Here is a 16,408-nt window from a genome sequence, read left to right on the forward strand (position 1 = left end):
GATCACAATGACGAAAACCTGAACACAACCTTCACACAGGTGATACAAAAGTACTGCACAGGCCGATAATGCAGCCCTCGCAAACACCTACAGGGACCAAGCTATAGACCGCCATGTTGTTGCACTTCAGCAGATACCAATCCTGATACCGTAGGAGGAAGAATATTAGGCCACAGAGTGTCAAAAGTCAATATCTGTCCAGAGATGTGGGAGAAGGCCTTGGGTCCTGTGGTAAATATTTCATTACCGGTACTATTTTTTATGCGGTAAAGTCTAGTAAGAATAACTCAGTAAATATAAGAGGCAGAATCCGTGGTATTAGAGGTTCTAAAAGGCTTTATTCCTTTACAAAGGAAATACAATTCGAATTGCAGGCTTCAAATTCCATCACCACGAAAGTTCAGGAAGGAAGGCAATACATTATTGACAGGTAATGGTATTTATATGGAAAGCATTACATTAAGACAGATGCAAGAGGCGTAACAGCTGATAATACAGATAAAATATGCATACGTAACTAAAAAGGCGGACATATAGGCGTAACTTAGTAAACGTCATTATACATGATGTCACAAGTGGGTGGATCCATAAGAGAATCCTGCAATGTCAGCAGAAATATTTGGCAGAGATGCGCGCGCAGCCGCATGACGTGTGATTGACGTGCAACTAGAGGGTGAAGGGGACTTGACATTTAGCTCTACATGTGGAGACAGAAGTCTAGGGGGTCATGTCAACCTAATCCCAAATCATATCTAATATCCTATGTTTAAAGAACTGTGTTATCCAAAAGGAAAGGTCTCTAGGATAGAATCTATTCTATACTGACTATTAGTGCGTGTACAAGCGTCTAAGTGTCTACATGAGATGCGAGGGGGCAGGAATCTTCCATGGTAACAGGGGCTATGAATTACTTGCATGAGGACAGCGAGGCCTGGCCCTTTGCACGGTAGCTGGAGGAATGTTTACCTAAACTACTAGACAGGAATGCATCGGATGAGGAGCGGAGCAGATAATCTTGAAGGTGAAATACAGTTTTTGGCAGGCAACAGGCTGGATCAGGCACCGTTAGCCGCGCAGGGAGTAGGACAAAGTTCATGGATACAGATGCGGGCTCGGGCTGGAGCTTCCAGAGGCAGAAAGCAGGAAAGGTTTGATGACAGAATTCAGGGCCTACTCGCCTGAATCTGTAAAATGTGGAAAGTGAACCACATAAAGTCGGTGGCCTTTCATACTTAGGAATGGAATATCTGACCCATTCATGGCGGATCTGAAAGAGGACATGTTGACGGTGGACGCACATGTATTTGCGTCTTCAAAACTGGAACTGGAGGGAACATACATGTACTTATAGCATGCACATGGAGCCGTTGGGGTCTACGTTAGGGGACATAACTGATCACAAAATTCATATTTCCTCAGTCCCCCCAGGACAAAGCTCATTTCCTTGAAAATGTCAGAGCTCGACATGCATATCATGCACCACACCTTGCCTGCCATTAGAGATGAACTAAAGCCAAATCATGGGATAAAGGCTGACATGCCCTGAATTGACCTGCAAGACCTTGTTACATTTGACTTGCAAATAAAGCACAGCACGTAAAAGCAAACAAAAAATGTAATGAGACATTTGCATATTGCCCCTCACACCCCCTTTTCTTTACAGCTCTATGATACCACGTACGCTGACTCCAACAGGCCCACCTTCTACTTGCACAATACTACCATCAATGCACACCTCAACAACACCAGTGCATCTGCAGCTCCACCTACCACCCACCCTACTCCAACACCCACAGGAGGATGTATCCCGAACATTAAATTACAGAGTGATAACACCTGTTGCTTACTGCGCTTTGAAATGGTCGATATGGTATGAAGGGCCATACAAAAACGTTTTTAGTTAAAGCTATTTGGGAAAACATTTGAGAGCTCTAAAATGCTTCTGAAGTAATTGTGTCTTGTTTCACCTGTTTTGAGTTTATATCTATAAAGAGAAAAATACTGACTTTCCCTGCTCTACATAATCGTTTACCATGTTCAACATAAAAATACCGCTGATTTAATAACCCTCCTACCCACCCTTTGCCCGACCATAAGCTTTGAAGGGGGAAGCGGCCTGAAAGCACTTTACTTGGGTAGGGCAGACACAAAAAGGTTTGAAAATCTCTGGTCTAGATGCTGAGAGAGGAGGGAGGCCAGCTTTGAGTAAGTCTGGTGAAATATATCTGCTTTCGGCCGGTGCCGTTTCCAATGAGGCCAATTGCAAAATGTAGGTCTCGACTTTTGGGTAGGTAGAAGCGGAAGATGCCAGTGATACAGGTCATACGCTCAAGGCACCTCGCAGGTTGTGGACTCCAACCCGCAGCCCATCCTCAACCAACATGCAGTTGATCGAGGGAACTGTGCCCCAGATGTAAGATCAGTCAGATGGAGAAGGATGGATGTATAGAATGGTAGATGGAAGTGTAGAAAATCATTTTTGCACGGGTGCAGCCACCCATCAGACAGAAAAAATCAACCCTGCTCAGCATCTGCCATGCTAAACATAGAATTTAAAAAGTAAACAAATCTGTTAGTTCATATTTTTGTCTGGCTCTGCTAAATACAATATGGACACCTTTTCAGTAATGTGTATCTCTCTCCTTCTCAATATCTGATTTTTAGGGCAGTCTCAGATGCCGGAGACTTATTAGCCCAGAGGGGGTCACGAAGAGTGAAAGGTGTTTGTGGCTGGAAGGTGATTTCTGAACGTTGGGGGCCATAGGTGAATTTGGTTAACATAAGTGCCGGAAGAGACAGAGAAGAGGAAAGACAGGAGAAAGGAGGTAGTGGTACTAGAAAGAAAGTGTGAAAAGACAGAATAGGCGGTGATGGATTATAGACTGGCAGTCTAGGCAAAGAAAACGACTTTGAAACTGAAGAACAAACTCGTGTTCCTTCTGCACAGCGAAGTGCAAACTGTGTCCCCCAAAGCTCACCCTGTGCTTGGGGACATGCGAGCAGCAAGGGCTCTAGTGAGGCGGATGCTGGGCAAAGTTCCTGCATTACGCCTCCCTGCCTTACTCCGCTGCCGCCCTCTTTTAGCCCTCCGCTCATGGAATTCGCCATCGCAATTATTGGGACTGCCAAGAAACCACACTTGGCAATCGGACATGTCTCTGAACTTCATGGACACGTCTCTGAACTTCACTTAATCAAGTTCTCACCTAACACGAGCCCACAAATGTGTGCCACAAGGCCCGCCGGGCCGGCCCGGGCCGGCCCGGGCTGCTTCCACTCTCTCTCTACTCTGGGCCAGGGAAACTGCTGCACTGTCAGCGCTGAAAAAATCAACATACGGGGTTTACTATCTGTGATAAATGATACACAACTGAAACAGAAACACATCATGTATGTAACGGTTAACCTAAACCAGTTTAGGTTAACCATTAAGTGACTTCACTGAAACAGAAACACATCATTTATGTATCATCATTCACGCATTTACACTGTGAGTGCGGATCCTTACTTTTTTCACATGTAGACGTCGGAGTGAGTCTGGCGGCAGTAGCAGCAAACACATGAGGGAGTCATCCACGTCGAATCGGCCTGCTGCTGCGCTGCGAGCCTCAGTCTGTTCATGGACGTGACGTCACCACCCGAAAATGGCTAATCACTGCATGGCTTCACATGAAGTCACACAGTGATTGGCCATACACAAGTGCGACTGTGGCAGTGCCACCACCCCGCGGCGCGGCACCCAATAAAAGGATCGCCTCATTTCTGCGCGGTGGACCAGCCAATCCTGGCGCTGCATGCAGCGCCAGGATTGGCTAGGGGGCACAGTTACTCTTCGACCATAATGAGACCCGAGGGCTGCGGCCCTGGCGCTGCTGTATGAAGCAGCACCCCCTTGGGTCCCTGACTCCTCTTAATGGAAGAAAGATTGTTGCGCGCATGTACGGGCTGGTACTAGCCCAAAAATGCACATGCGCGCACTGTCTCTACTGCTGCAGGCAGCTGAGTCAGGACTGTCACTCGGGCTCAGCTGCTGCAGCCCAGCCCCTGCTGCCCCACCCCCTGGCTTCAGCAGCGCATTTTTTAGGTCTCGCCTTGCTATCGCGTAAGCGATCGCAAAGCGAGACTATAGAGAGCAGGCTGGAAAGTGCTCCCAAAAAGCGTATTGCATGGCTAGCACGCGCACAATCACGCGCTTCGTGCCGCCATGCAATCTGCTTTTTAGGAGCACTTCAAAGGGTCCGCTCCCCCTCCTGGAATGCGCTCCCCCGCCCCCAAGCGCGCGCGCGCCACGCTCCGCCGGGCTTGTCTTTTTTTTAAAACTTAAAGCGCGAGGCGCGCGTGCGGCCAATGCTTGTTATTACCTTGAAGCGGCGCTCCTTTACTTTTGGAAGCAATGTGAGTACTTTAGTGAGGCGTTTCTATTTTTATCACTCTTGCCTTATCTATCCTACATGTACTTTCAACTCTGCATGACAAACTCCGTTCTTTAATTGCGTTCTAATGTTATCAAACGTCGCCTTTTCACGCTCCTCTCAATTGCATAACCATTTTGAGAACCTTCTATTTCCTCACCAGCAATTACAGCAATTCAGTTTTCTACAGCGCCAACTCGACCCGAAGGTATTCGAGCGCTTTACATGACCACCAGTTACATTACACGAGGACGGATTCATGTTTTTGTAGGCACGGGGAGATTAAGAGATTTACGCAGAATCACAAAATAGTTGACACGGAGATTCGAACCGGGTTCCCCAGCTCCAAAACCGGCAACTAAAGCTGTTATGCCACATCCGTGTTGGAATGAAAGTGAGTTGGACGCTGGGAAACATTATGAGAGGCATTTCCCTCATCCTTAGAATGGGAATGTGGGTGAACCGGCGTTTCCCGGTTGTCGGCGCATGAAGTGCAGTATTGAAGCGTTTCGTAAAAAAAAAAAAAACACATATAATATAAAGAACACGTACTTTACAGTCCTCTTCAAGCCATCCGCCTCGAGACCGATCTCCAACAAATGCTTCCCCTGCAGCCGTATTTGAATGGGTATCAAAGTTTCAGTTTCGTTTCATCACTAGCCAGATCACATGGTTAAGGCACTCGAGAAGCGAGATAGAAACCGACGCCTGCTTGTTGGCAAGCATAATAACATCTAGTACCCTTTTCAACATCGATCTCACAGGTCCTGATTAAAACAAGCATTGGCATAGCCAATAGGTCTCTCTTTTGGGACCTTATAAGTGTTGAACTATGCAACAGTTGCATAACTAAATACTTATAAGGTCCCAAAAGCGAGACCTATTGGCTATGCCAATGCTTGTTTCAGTCTGGCCGTGAGCGTGTCCCGGGACTACTAGGTACCGGGACACGCGAATATTTATAATAGTATTCTCAGCGAGATAATGATTGCGGGCAGGGGGTCACATTGCGCTTGAGTGACGGTGCGTCCATGTGGCTTAGTGGGGCTATGCCCCAACGCCCCAATGGACGCACCGCCCCTGCTGGTTCCTATTGCAATTTAACAGTTCAACTTTGCTATTAGTCACTTGACAGAAGCATTTTCCATAAGAGGCCCGTCTACAAGAGAAGAAAAACGTGAAGGCAAATTTTCGTAGCAGACTGAATGATGAAACGGATTCTTTCAGATCTCTCAGTGGCCTTCAACACCATTAACCAAGGTCAAGCTAGTTTTTCAGGAACAGTTCCTAGCTGGTTCAATTAGTTTTGTTTACTTTAAATCCCAAGAACTCTGCTGCCTGCCATCACCCTCTTCTTCAAATGTCTTGATTGTCAATCAATCAATCATGGATTTGTAAAGCATGTTACCCGTTGGGGTCTCAAGGCACTGGGGGCGCGGCTCTGTTGGGGTCATCTGAAGAGCCAAGTCTTGAGGTCTTTCCTGAACTGTGGCAGTGTAGGGCTTTGGTGGAGGGAGAGGTGGTTCCAGTTCTTGTCATGAGACTGTGGCCAGGGAGAGGTGGGCTAATCAGAGGTTTCTCTTGGGGGCGTGGAAGGAGACATGATTCTTGAGATAATCTGGTCCGATGTTGTGGAGGGTCTTTAATGCGTGTGTGAGCAGCTTGAATGTTATTCTTTTTTCAACAGGGAGCCAGTGGAGGTCGCGGAGGTGTTGGGTGATGTGGTTGTGCCAGGAGATGTTGAGGATTAGTCTGGCTGCAGCATTCTGGACGGCCTAGAGCTTGTGGAAGAGTTTTTTACTGCTTACTGGCATAGAGGGCGTTGCCGTAGTCCAGTTTGCGGGTGATGAGGGCACGCGTGACGTTTTTTGCGATTCGGAGGGGATCAATTTGAATGTTTTTTTGGAGTATGCGGAGGGTGTTAAAGCAGACCGAGGAAACGGCGTTGATCTGGCGGTTCATAGTGAGTGATGAGTCCAGTATGATGCAGAGGTTACGTGCATGGTCCCGTCGAGGCGGGTGGGTTTCAGAGGGCGGGGGGCCACCAGGTGTTGTCCCAAGCTGAGTGTGTGAAGCCGAGGATGAGAACTTATGTTTTCTCTGAGTTTCAGGCAGCTGTTCTTCATCCATGTTGCAACAGATTTTATCCCTTCTTGGAAGTTGTGCCTGGTGATGTTGGGTTCCTTGGTGAGGGAGAGGATAAGCTGGGTGTCATCGGCATAGAAGATGTTGAACCTATGGTTCCTGATGATGGTTGCGAGGGGGGGGAGCATGTAGATGTTGAAGAGGGTGGGGCTGACTGAGTATCCCTGGGGTACTCCGCATCTGGTCTCTGTCGGTTCCGAGAGGTAGGGCGGTAGTCTGACTCTCTATTTTCTGCCTGTGAGGAATGAGCGTACCCGGTCTAGGCCTTTCCTCGGAAGCCAGCATTGTAGAGCCTTGTGGCTAGTGTGCGGTAGGAAACGGTGTTGAAGGCTGCTGATAGGTCCAGGAGGATGAGGGCGGTTGTTTGGCCCTGGGCAAGGAAGTAACGGATGTTGTCAGTGGTGGTGATAAGGGTGGTCTTGGTGCTGTGATTGCTGTGGAATCCGGATTGGGAGACGCTAGGATGTTGTTGGCGTCGATGAAGTTTGCTAGCTGGGTGTTTACGGCATTTTTAATTACCTTGGCTGCAAATGGAAGCAGAGAGATGGGCTGAAGTTCTTGAGGGCAGTCGGTTCTGCGGAAGGTTTCTTCAGGAGAGGGTTGACTTTGGCGGGCTTCCAGTCATCGGGTAATGTGGCAGTCCTGAGGGAGCAGTTGATTGTATGACGTAGCTCGATTGCGATGGCTGTGGAATCCGCAGTGGATGCTCTTCTTGGTCTTTAAGGTGCCTTCGGTCGTGAGTGGGGTCCAAGTGAGTATGGTCTGATGGGTGGCGTCGACAGAGGTGGGGGTTGAGGTTGTACGGAGGTCTTGGTTGTCGAAGTTGTCGTAGATCGTCTTGATCTTGAGGTGAAAGAAGGAGCTGATTCTGTTGCAGAGGTGTTGGGAGGGTGGGACGTCTGTTTCGGTGCCGGGTTTGGCGAATTCCTTTATTATGGAGAAGAGTTCCTTGGAGTTGTGGGCGTTGGAGAGGATTCTGTCTTGGAGGAAGTTCTTCTTTGTTGATTTGATGAGTTGGTGGTGTGCTGTGTTGACTGTTCTGTAGGCGGTGCATGTTTCAAAGGTTTTGCTGTTTCTCCAGGTCTGTTCAAGTCATCAGCAGGAGCACTTGGATTCTTGGAGTGCCGTTCTAAAGGATGATAAATATGACCATGCTCAACCTTCACCTTGCTACTTCTCTGAACACAGAGCTAGCAACAGCGTAAAACTGAGTGAGTTAGGTCTCTAAACAAAAGATCAAAAGTCTCTAGGAAGAATCGGGCCGGAAAGAGAGGAAAAAGTCAAGAAAAACAGGACAGGGAAAACCTTTCATACAGATAACAAAACTCCAAACAAGCACACACCCGTCAAACATTAATGATACAAGACCGAAGAGAAACAAGGGATTGTTCTTCAAATAAACAATGAGTGTGACATAGATGAGCTCACAAAGTACTCCAACACAGTGCATTCCAAGATTATCTGTCTTATGTAATGGATCCTGCAAGGTGTTTCCTGAAGTGACACATATATGCATGCTAACATCTTACTTTGGGTTTGCAGGTTGCAATAGGGTGGGTGTTGGAAATGGGATCGGCATTGCATGTTAAGGAGGCCTCCTGCCAGTAAATACCACTTGTAAGTGTTATGAGTAGAGGTAGAGGATCGAGAGGAATCCCACTTTCTCTTACTATGAAACTGATTTCCTGGTCTAACTTCACCTGGCCAAACAAGTATGTTCCCAGTTCTTCGCTCCCCACCCCACCCCAACTCACAGACCACCCGCCTGGAAATTAAGAGAGGGAAACATTAATCACAAAGCCGTGGGATTAACAATGACCCACATCATAGTGCTAAAACTACAGACCTAGAGGAAGTGCCCAAGAGCCTGCAGTGCAACACTTAGCTGTCGCCCTATGCATGGAGCCCACAGTAAACGTTCTCATTATAAAAGGGTTGAATTATACAAGCTGACTGACTGACTACATCCAACTGATCTTTGGTTTGTCGTAACATTTGGCACCAGAGGATGTGGACGATCCTCCTCCTCCTCCTGCTCCTCCTCCTCCGTCCTTAACCAAGCTTCTCTGCTTCACCTGTTCCTTCTGGAACAATGTAGTTCACCCACCTCAGCATACAGAATGGGACAGTGGGTCATCCCATTTCACCAATTGACTCTCTTGACCTACAAGTTCTTGATTACTAGAGCACACCTGCCTAAAAAGAAACGCTAAGCCTGGTGGGTCAATTTACTTCACCAATACTTTTCTCTACCATTTTATGTATTTCTAGTCACCCTTGTGTATTTAAACTACATCATCAGGTCACAGTATCTCATGACCAATAATACGTTTTCTATGTGGCAATAAAAAACATATTTTCCTGTGAGAGCAAGAAAACTAAAAAAGGGTTTCTGTATCGGTTATACTCACACCTGCCTGCTAGAAGAACTTCTACTATTTTATTAAAATTAAAGATTGGGGCTGCAACTTTTCCCCCAAATGCTGACAGTTTAAAAGGTTAAATGTCTGTCCGTGGTCCTTGATGGTGCAGGTATGTGGGGATAAGCTGATACACCAACATTGCAGAGAGAAAAGAACAGGTTTCTGAGACCTCCCGCTGTCTACTCCTTCTATAAGCGTGCACTAAGAGCTTGGTTAAAATATCTGGAGGACCAAGCTAAAGTAGACACTTTGGGGCTGTGGATGTCTCTTATTAAATAGTGAAATCATTTTACACTGAATTTCAGTTGGCAACTCTTTAGGTAGCCTGTAGCTCCACTTTGCAAAAAATGTTGTTGGTGATAGAGCTTTCAGAGCTTTTTCTTTTATTAATTTACTTACCAACAAAGATAAACAAGCATTTGCAATGCAATAGGTCTCGCATTTAGGAGAGTTTGAGCTATTAGCATTGTAAATGACAATGCCTTTTATTTGTTGTTTTTAAAACCGATAAATAAAAGGCATTGTCATTTACAATTCCACTAGCTTAAACTCTCGCAAATGCGAGACCTATTGTATTGCAAATGCGTGCTATAAAAATAAAAAACAAGCATTGGGAGAGAGCGTGTCCTGCCTGCAACAGCAGGCAGGACAAAGCAATTTGAGAAAATAGCACTTGGAGCTTGCAATTAAAGCCTACCAAGCAACAATACACATAACAAGGATGTTGACATGGGAGATTACAAAATGAGACCAGGCGGTACTAAGGTGAGACTACTAAGCCTTTTCACCAATTAACAGCCACAGTGTACAGTGAACAATGACACAAGCCAATGAAAATACTGTGTTCATGTGATGACAACTTTTTACTAACAATTAGCCATTTTTCCCTTTTTTGCTCCAATGAAAAGGAAATATGTTGTTCCTTTGTTGAAGAATATGAATTTTATACTCCTTCAGTCTGTTACACTTGCTTCCTTCAAATAAGTTAGGAATAGTGTGATTTGATTAGGGGAGGTTGTACTTAAGGAAGAATAGAAATGTATGTTCAGTGTTACTTCATAGTCTGTTTTTATTTATTTATAATTGCTTTTGTATTTTAAAGTAATGAATACATTAATTTCTTGTTTTTTATTGTTAATAATTTTAATCGAGGATGCGGTCCTTTGGCAGTCGGACCCCAAACTCGTAATCAGGCCCTATGACTGTAGAAATATACTGCAATGGGAACATATGTTTTAAATGAGAGTGCATTCCAGGAATTAAAAAAAAAAAACCTTTAAATTACTTATAAAAAAAACTATTAAATAAAAAGTACAAGATTTAAATACAACATCAATCTTGACTATTTCTTTTTATATGTTTTATACCTTGGACGTGTAGGTACACATCAATGATCTATTGGCCAATGTATAGTATTACTTAACTTAAGCCACTGATGCTCAGTAGAATAGTACTATGTTCCAATTTGTGTGCTATGTATTCATCCTATCAATGTATTCTATAGATTGCTGAATCTACAGCTTTACAAACAAATATGACTGCTCATTTTTACTAGAACTATATTTAAGAATGTTTCATTCCATGTTGGCCCTCATATCGCCCTTCTTTGGGACACTACCGGTAATTTATCAATTTACAGAGGATAAAGAGACAAGTTGTACTTTAAATTTCCTTGGTCTCGTCCTTTCCTTTCCTCTTTCACTCTGCCTGTTGATACCCCACTCACTTTCTTGAGGCTACATTAGTGCAGTGGTGCAATAGTGACTTCACCTACTAGGGGCTGCCTTCTTTGACCAACACTGTATCACTTACATAGCCTTTTCTGATGTAGTCTCCAGCCACAGGAAAGAACAGGTCGACAGAGATTGGACCTTCACATCCGAAAATCAAAGAAGGGTGACTGTATCTCATACTAGAGGAAGCTCTTTGCTATTATATATGTGGCAGTAGCTCTGCTTCATAACATGCTCCTTCTTTTCTCATGAGTTGTGTTCCTCTACCTGCCTCTGTCAGTGTTCCATCACCCACCTTTCCTCCATCACCCTGTCAAGTTGCACTGACCCCTGATGTCTCCCCTCCCATGCTACATTTCCTTCATATCTCTTTGAGATGGGGCTTAGCGGAGGAGGAAATCACTTTCACTCTGCCCACTGCACTCATCCAAGTCCCTCTTCCTCCTAGTATCGGTTTCCATTGTGACTGCAAGCGCTGCATCTGACACCTTTGTCGCTACCCCATACCGCAGCAGAATAATTTGGCAGTAGATCTGTAAAATACAGTTGTTCTGTGGAATTAAGTCTCAGTCAAGTGGGGGGTGAGGGCAAGGTGCTTCTTGATAGTCTTGTGCTAAAAAAGCAAATGGAAGGTGGAAGAACATTTTGCTGCATGGAGATGGTACACTGAGGGGGTCCAGGGCCATTTCTTCTTCCACATTTGAAAGTCACAGCTTAAAGTATTTGACAGTTATGGTATCTATTAGTTATTTTGACCATAGTGATCTGCTGCTTTTTGCTGGGGCAATGAATCTGCAGGTGGTTTCCAGGGGCAATGAAATGCACAAACCCTGAAACTATGGAAAATGATGGACTGTACGCAGAGGGGGATGGATAACTGAATCCATATCGGTCTCGAGGCAACAGTGGAGAAGGCCTTTCACTACTGCTGTGACCCAACACTGGTGAAGAACAAATTTGGTTCTCAATATTCTATCACAGCTGTGCAGATGTGTTCTATGTCAATGCCACTTTATTGCTACAAGAAACAAAACCATTTAAGAAGGAAGTGCATCTAGATCCATGTTGTGGTGCTCTTCATAGACCTAAAAGTTACTTGTCAGGCCCAGAGAGTAAGGATGCTGCATGTTGGGAGCTCCCTGAGAGGAGTGTTATGTAAAGATGTTTAATCACTGGGTACACATATCTTAAAGTGTTTTTTTCTTTTGTCTTTTTAGGAGGTCCAAAAGAAGGCATCTCTATTTTCCATGTCAATGGATTTAAGCGGCTTGATTCCAAGTCTTTTGATGACCCTGCTCATTGTTGCCTATGGTGACCGCCATGGACGGAAGGCTTCCTTATTATTGCCCTCTCTCGGAGGCTTTCTGACTTCCTTCTTTTACTTTGGAATATCCTATTTCTCCTGGCCTCTTTATATTTTTTTTATATCGGCTGTGTTTACTGGATTTCTTGGGGGATTCGCAACCTTTCTTGGTGGATGTTTTGCGTATGTAGCAGATCTAAGCCATGGTACAAAACAGAAGACTATACGCATAGCTCTGATTGACACAATTCTTGGAGTGTCAAGTGGATTAGCTGGCATACTTTCCGGCTATTTTATTGAATATGCTGGTTTTACATGGTCATTTGTTACAGCCTGCATTCTTCATTTTGTTAATATTATCTACATCATTTTCTTCCTTCAAGAAAGTGTAAACATATCAGAAACACAAGCAAATGCATTCAGTGCCGAAGGCTTTAAAGAGGTATTTGCCGGTGTGTTTTTACTTTTTAAAACTGCTTCTTGTAAAAAGCGATCTTTAATTATCTCCATGCTTTTTGCCTTCATGGCGTTCTTATTTGGACAGTATGGGGCTTTTTCCGTTTTTACTCTCTACGAGTTGGGCACTCCTATCTGCTGGGATGCTGTTCTTATTGGATGGGGTTCCGCTTTGAATACCTTTGTATTTGTGACCAGTTTCTTTGGAGTTTTCCTTTTCACCAAGTGCCTGAGGGAACCATTCATTATCTTCATTGGTCTCTTTTCCTGGATCACTGGAATGCTCATGACCGCCTTTGCCAAAACAACATTGCTAATGTTTCTAGGTAAGTTAACCTCAAGATATTATGTTTTGAATCAAAGGAGGTACATATCTAAGTCATACCGATAGATGTTTCAGAATGGTTATTCAAGAGTGAGATGTGCATTTGTGTCTAGGTTACTGAGGTATGCGTTCTGAACATGGATGCCCTGGATATGACTCAAGCACACATATGTAAAATGAGCCATGTTAGGGCAGAGTGTTGTGAACTATACATATTATATATGGCAAACAACCTGACGGCCGGCCACAGAGGCTAGGTAGGGAAGAGAGTGATTTTTGATAGTAGTAACAGTTTTTTTAGATTGTGTCATGAGACATTACACTTGAAGACTTCAGCTGGCTGGTATGAGTCTTGAATCTGGGTGGTCTACCCTCCACTACTGTGTGGTTGTGTATATAATTTTCCAGGTTTTTTTCCAAGAGAATCTTTGGTCTCTTTTGGTGGCCTTGGATCATTAGATCAAAACTCAATGAATAACTCAAATACCAAGAGGTTCCAAGTATTTGAGTTATTTCAGTGCAGTCTCTAAATGCTTGCTCATGTACTTGAGGCCCAACTGTTGCATAGGATACCTGATGTACTCTCTTCATGGAATGGGTCTTGCTCCACCACTTGCGGCTACAGAGTGCAGTACACATTTGCCAGAAGACTGGTAGAAATGGTGATGTTTTAATACAATACTGATGTTCTGTTATGGGTGCATCAATAATACATCCATAGCTACCACACTGGGTCATGCTTGACATTGTGCCAATAAAATCCAGACATCCAGGTATCCGAATACTGAGCAGAATGGCTTGGTTTGCACCTTAGTTCCATGCCTGATGGTTTGCATTTGAATTATCCAGATTGTTTGCTACTGTGCCGCGGTCTACTGCTGCATGTCCCACCCCAATCCACTAGGATGGCGCTGCTGTCATGGATGTTGACATGACCTTACATGTAAATGATGTTCTGTTATGTTATATGTATTTATAAAACGTACCATCACCCACGAGGGTATGATGGTGCTCTGCTGGGATGTGAGTCTAGCCCTGAGTTTGAGAAACTTACTCGAGGAGATAAGTCTTCAACTTGTTGTGGGATTCAAGAAGAGAGGAGTAGACTTCAATATGGAGAGGGGGAATCATTCCGTGCATTAGGAGCAATGTATCCTATCTCGACAGACACCGACGACACCCTAAACACCGCCGAACACCTGCACTTCCAGATCCACACTGACCCCAACACCACCCTCAGAGGGACCCTCGTCTACAGACCCCCCAGACCCTGACCCGCAGTTCAGCGACTCCATCGCCGACTTCATCAGCACACACGCCCTCGCCTCAACGGACTACATCCTTCTAGGGGACCTGTACTTCCACCTCGAGAACAACAACGACACCAACTCCTCCACCCTGATCGCCAACCTCGGACTCCTCGTCACAACACCCACCCACACCGCTGGCCACACGCTTGACCCCATCTTCTCAGCAAGCTCCCACGTCTTCTTCAACCGCACCACCGAACTCCACTTTACCGACCACCGCTGCCTCCACTTCACCTTCCGGAAACCTACCACCGCACCCAGCAGATGCCTCGCCTCCACTGGAGCAAAGTCACTGAGGACCAGTTAACCACCGCCCTCGCCCAGAGCCCAACTGCAGGCCCGACCGACCCAGATGCCGCAACCCGTAGCCTCTGACAGTGGATCGACACTGCGCCAACACCCTCGCCCCGCTCAAGAAGCCCTCCAACACCCACACCAGCAAGAGAGCCAGCTGGTTCACCGAAGGCCTTCAAGCGAACCTGCCGAACACTAGAGAAAAACTGGATCCGTGAACGAACACCAGAAAGCTACACAGCCCACAAGAACGCCACCCGCAGACACCACCACCTCATCAGATCCGCCAAAAGGACCTCCTTCAAAGACCGCCTAGACAACAATGCACACAACAGCAAAGAGCTCTTCAACATCGTGAAGGACCTCTCCAACCCCAACCCCAGCTCCATCGACATCCCACCGTCACAAGATCTGTGCAACTCGCTGGCCACCTTCATCCATCGCAAGATCGCAGACATCCACGATAGCTTCGACGCCGTCACCACCCCGGCAACCTCTGGAACCTCCGCTCCCACGACCACCACACCAACCGCCTGCTCGTCTGGACCGACATCACCGACGACGACACCATCAAGATCCTGAACACCATCCACTCTGGATCCCCGGAAGAACCCTTCCCACACCACATCTTCAACAAAGCAAGCAGCACCATTGCACCCCATCACCGGAAAACCATCAACATCTCCTTCGAGACAGCGACCTTCCCAGAGAGCTGGAAGCACGCAGAGATCAACGTCCTACTCAAGAAACCCAAGGCGGACCCTAAGGACCTCAAGAACTTCCGACCCATCTCCTTGCTCCTGTTCCCGGCGAAGGTCATCGAAAAGCCGTCAACCAACAACTGACCAGCTTCCTCGTGGAGACCAGCATCCTGGACCCATCCCAGTCCGGGTTCCGCAGCAACCACAGCACCGAAACTGCCCTCATTGGCGCCACCGATGACATCAGGATCCTGCTCGACAACGGAGAAACCGCAGCCCTCATCCTCCTGGACCTGTCAGCCGCCTTCGACACGGTCTACCACCGCACCCTACGAACACGCCTCTTTGACGCCGGAATCCAAGGGAAGGCCCTGGACTGGACCACCTCCTTCCTCTCCGGCAGAACACAGAGCGTCCGCCCCCCCCCCCTTTCCGCTCCGAAGCCTCCGAGATCATCTGCGGCTTACCCCAAGGCTCATCCCTCAGCCCACCGCTGTTCAACGTCTACATGGCACCACTTGCCCACATCGCACGACACCATAACCTCAACATCCTCTCCTACACCAACACCCAGCTGATCCTCTCCCACACCAAAGACCCCCGCACCGGCAAAACCAACCTCCACGAAGGAATGAAGGCCATCGCCGACTGGATGAGAAACAGCCGACTGAAGCTGAACTCGGACAAGACGGAGGTCCTCATCCTCGGATCCACCCCCTCGGCCTGGGATGACTCCTGGTGGCCGACTGCACTAGGAGCACCCCCCACACCCACCGACCACGCACGCAACCTAGGGGTCATCCTCGACTCCACCCTCTCCATGAAAAAGCAGGTCAACGCCGTCTCCTCCTGCTTCAACACCCTCCGCATGCTCCGCAGGATCTGCAAGTGGATCCCCACCGAAACAAGTACGGTCACCCAGGCCCTCGTCAGCAGTAGACTGGACTACGGAACCGCACTCTACGCAGGAGCCCCGGCCAAACTCCTGAAACGACTCCAACGCATCCAGAACGCATCCGCACGCCTGATCCTCGACATCCCTCGCCGCAGCCACATCACTCCCCACCTGAGAGACCTGCACTGGCTCCCCATCAACAAGAGGATAACCTTCAAACTCCTCACCCATGCACACAATTCTCTCCACAACACCGGACCAGCATACCTCAACAGCCGACTCAGCCTCTACACCCCCACCCACCAGCTCCGCTCCGCTCCGCAGACCAAGCCCTAGCCACCGTCCCCCGCATCCGAAGAGTAACCACCGGCAGCAGTTCATTCTCCCACCTCGCCGCCAAGACAAGGAACA

The 16,408-nt window shown here is 46.9% G+C and overlaps 1 protein-coding gene and 1 long non-coding RNA gene across 2 annotated transcripts in view; one reads left to right on the plus strand and one right to left on the minus strand.

Moving 5' to 3' along the window:
- LOC146802084 (uncharacterized) overlaps window positions 1-16,408 on the minus strand; it is a 284,070-nt gene that overhangs the window by 236,521 nt on the left and 31,141 nt on the right. The gene's annotated exons all lie outside the window — the stretch shown is intronic.
- LOC146802085 (lysosomal proton-coupled steroid conjugate and bile acid symporter SLC46A3-like) overlaps window positions 1-16,408 on the plus strand; it is a 181,739-nt gene that overhangs the window by 104,557 nt on the left and 60,774 nt on the right. Inside the window, exon 3 of the mRNA XM_085621649.1 lies at window positions 11,931-12,798. Within this exon, the coding sequence (XP_085477775.1) occupies window positions 11,931-12,798 (868 nt within the window). The remainder of the gene's footprint in view (window positions 1-11,930; window positions 12,799-16,408) is intronic.

Source organism: Triturus cristatus, chromosome 8, assembly GCF_964204655.1.
Source record: "Triturus cristatus chromosome 8, aTriCri1.1, whole genome shotgun sequence".
Lineage (NCBI taxonomy): Eukaryota > Metazoa > Chordata > Amphibia > Caudata > Salamandridae > Triturus > Triturus cristatus.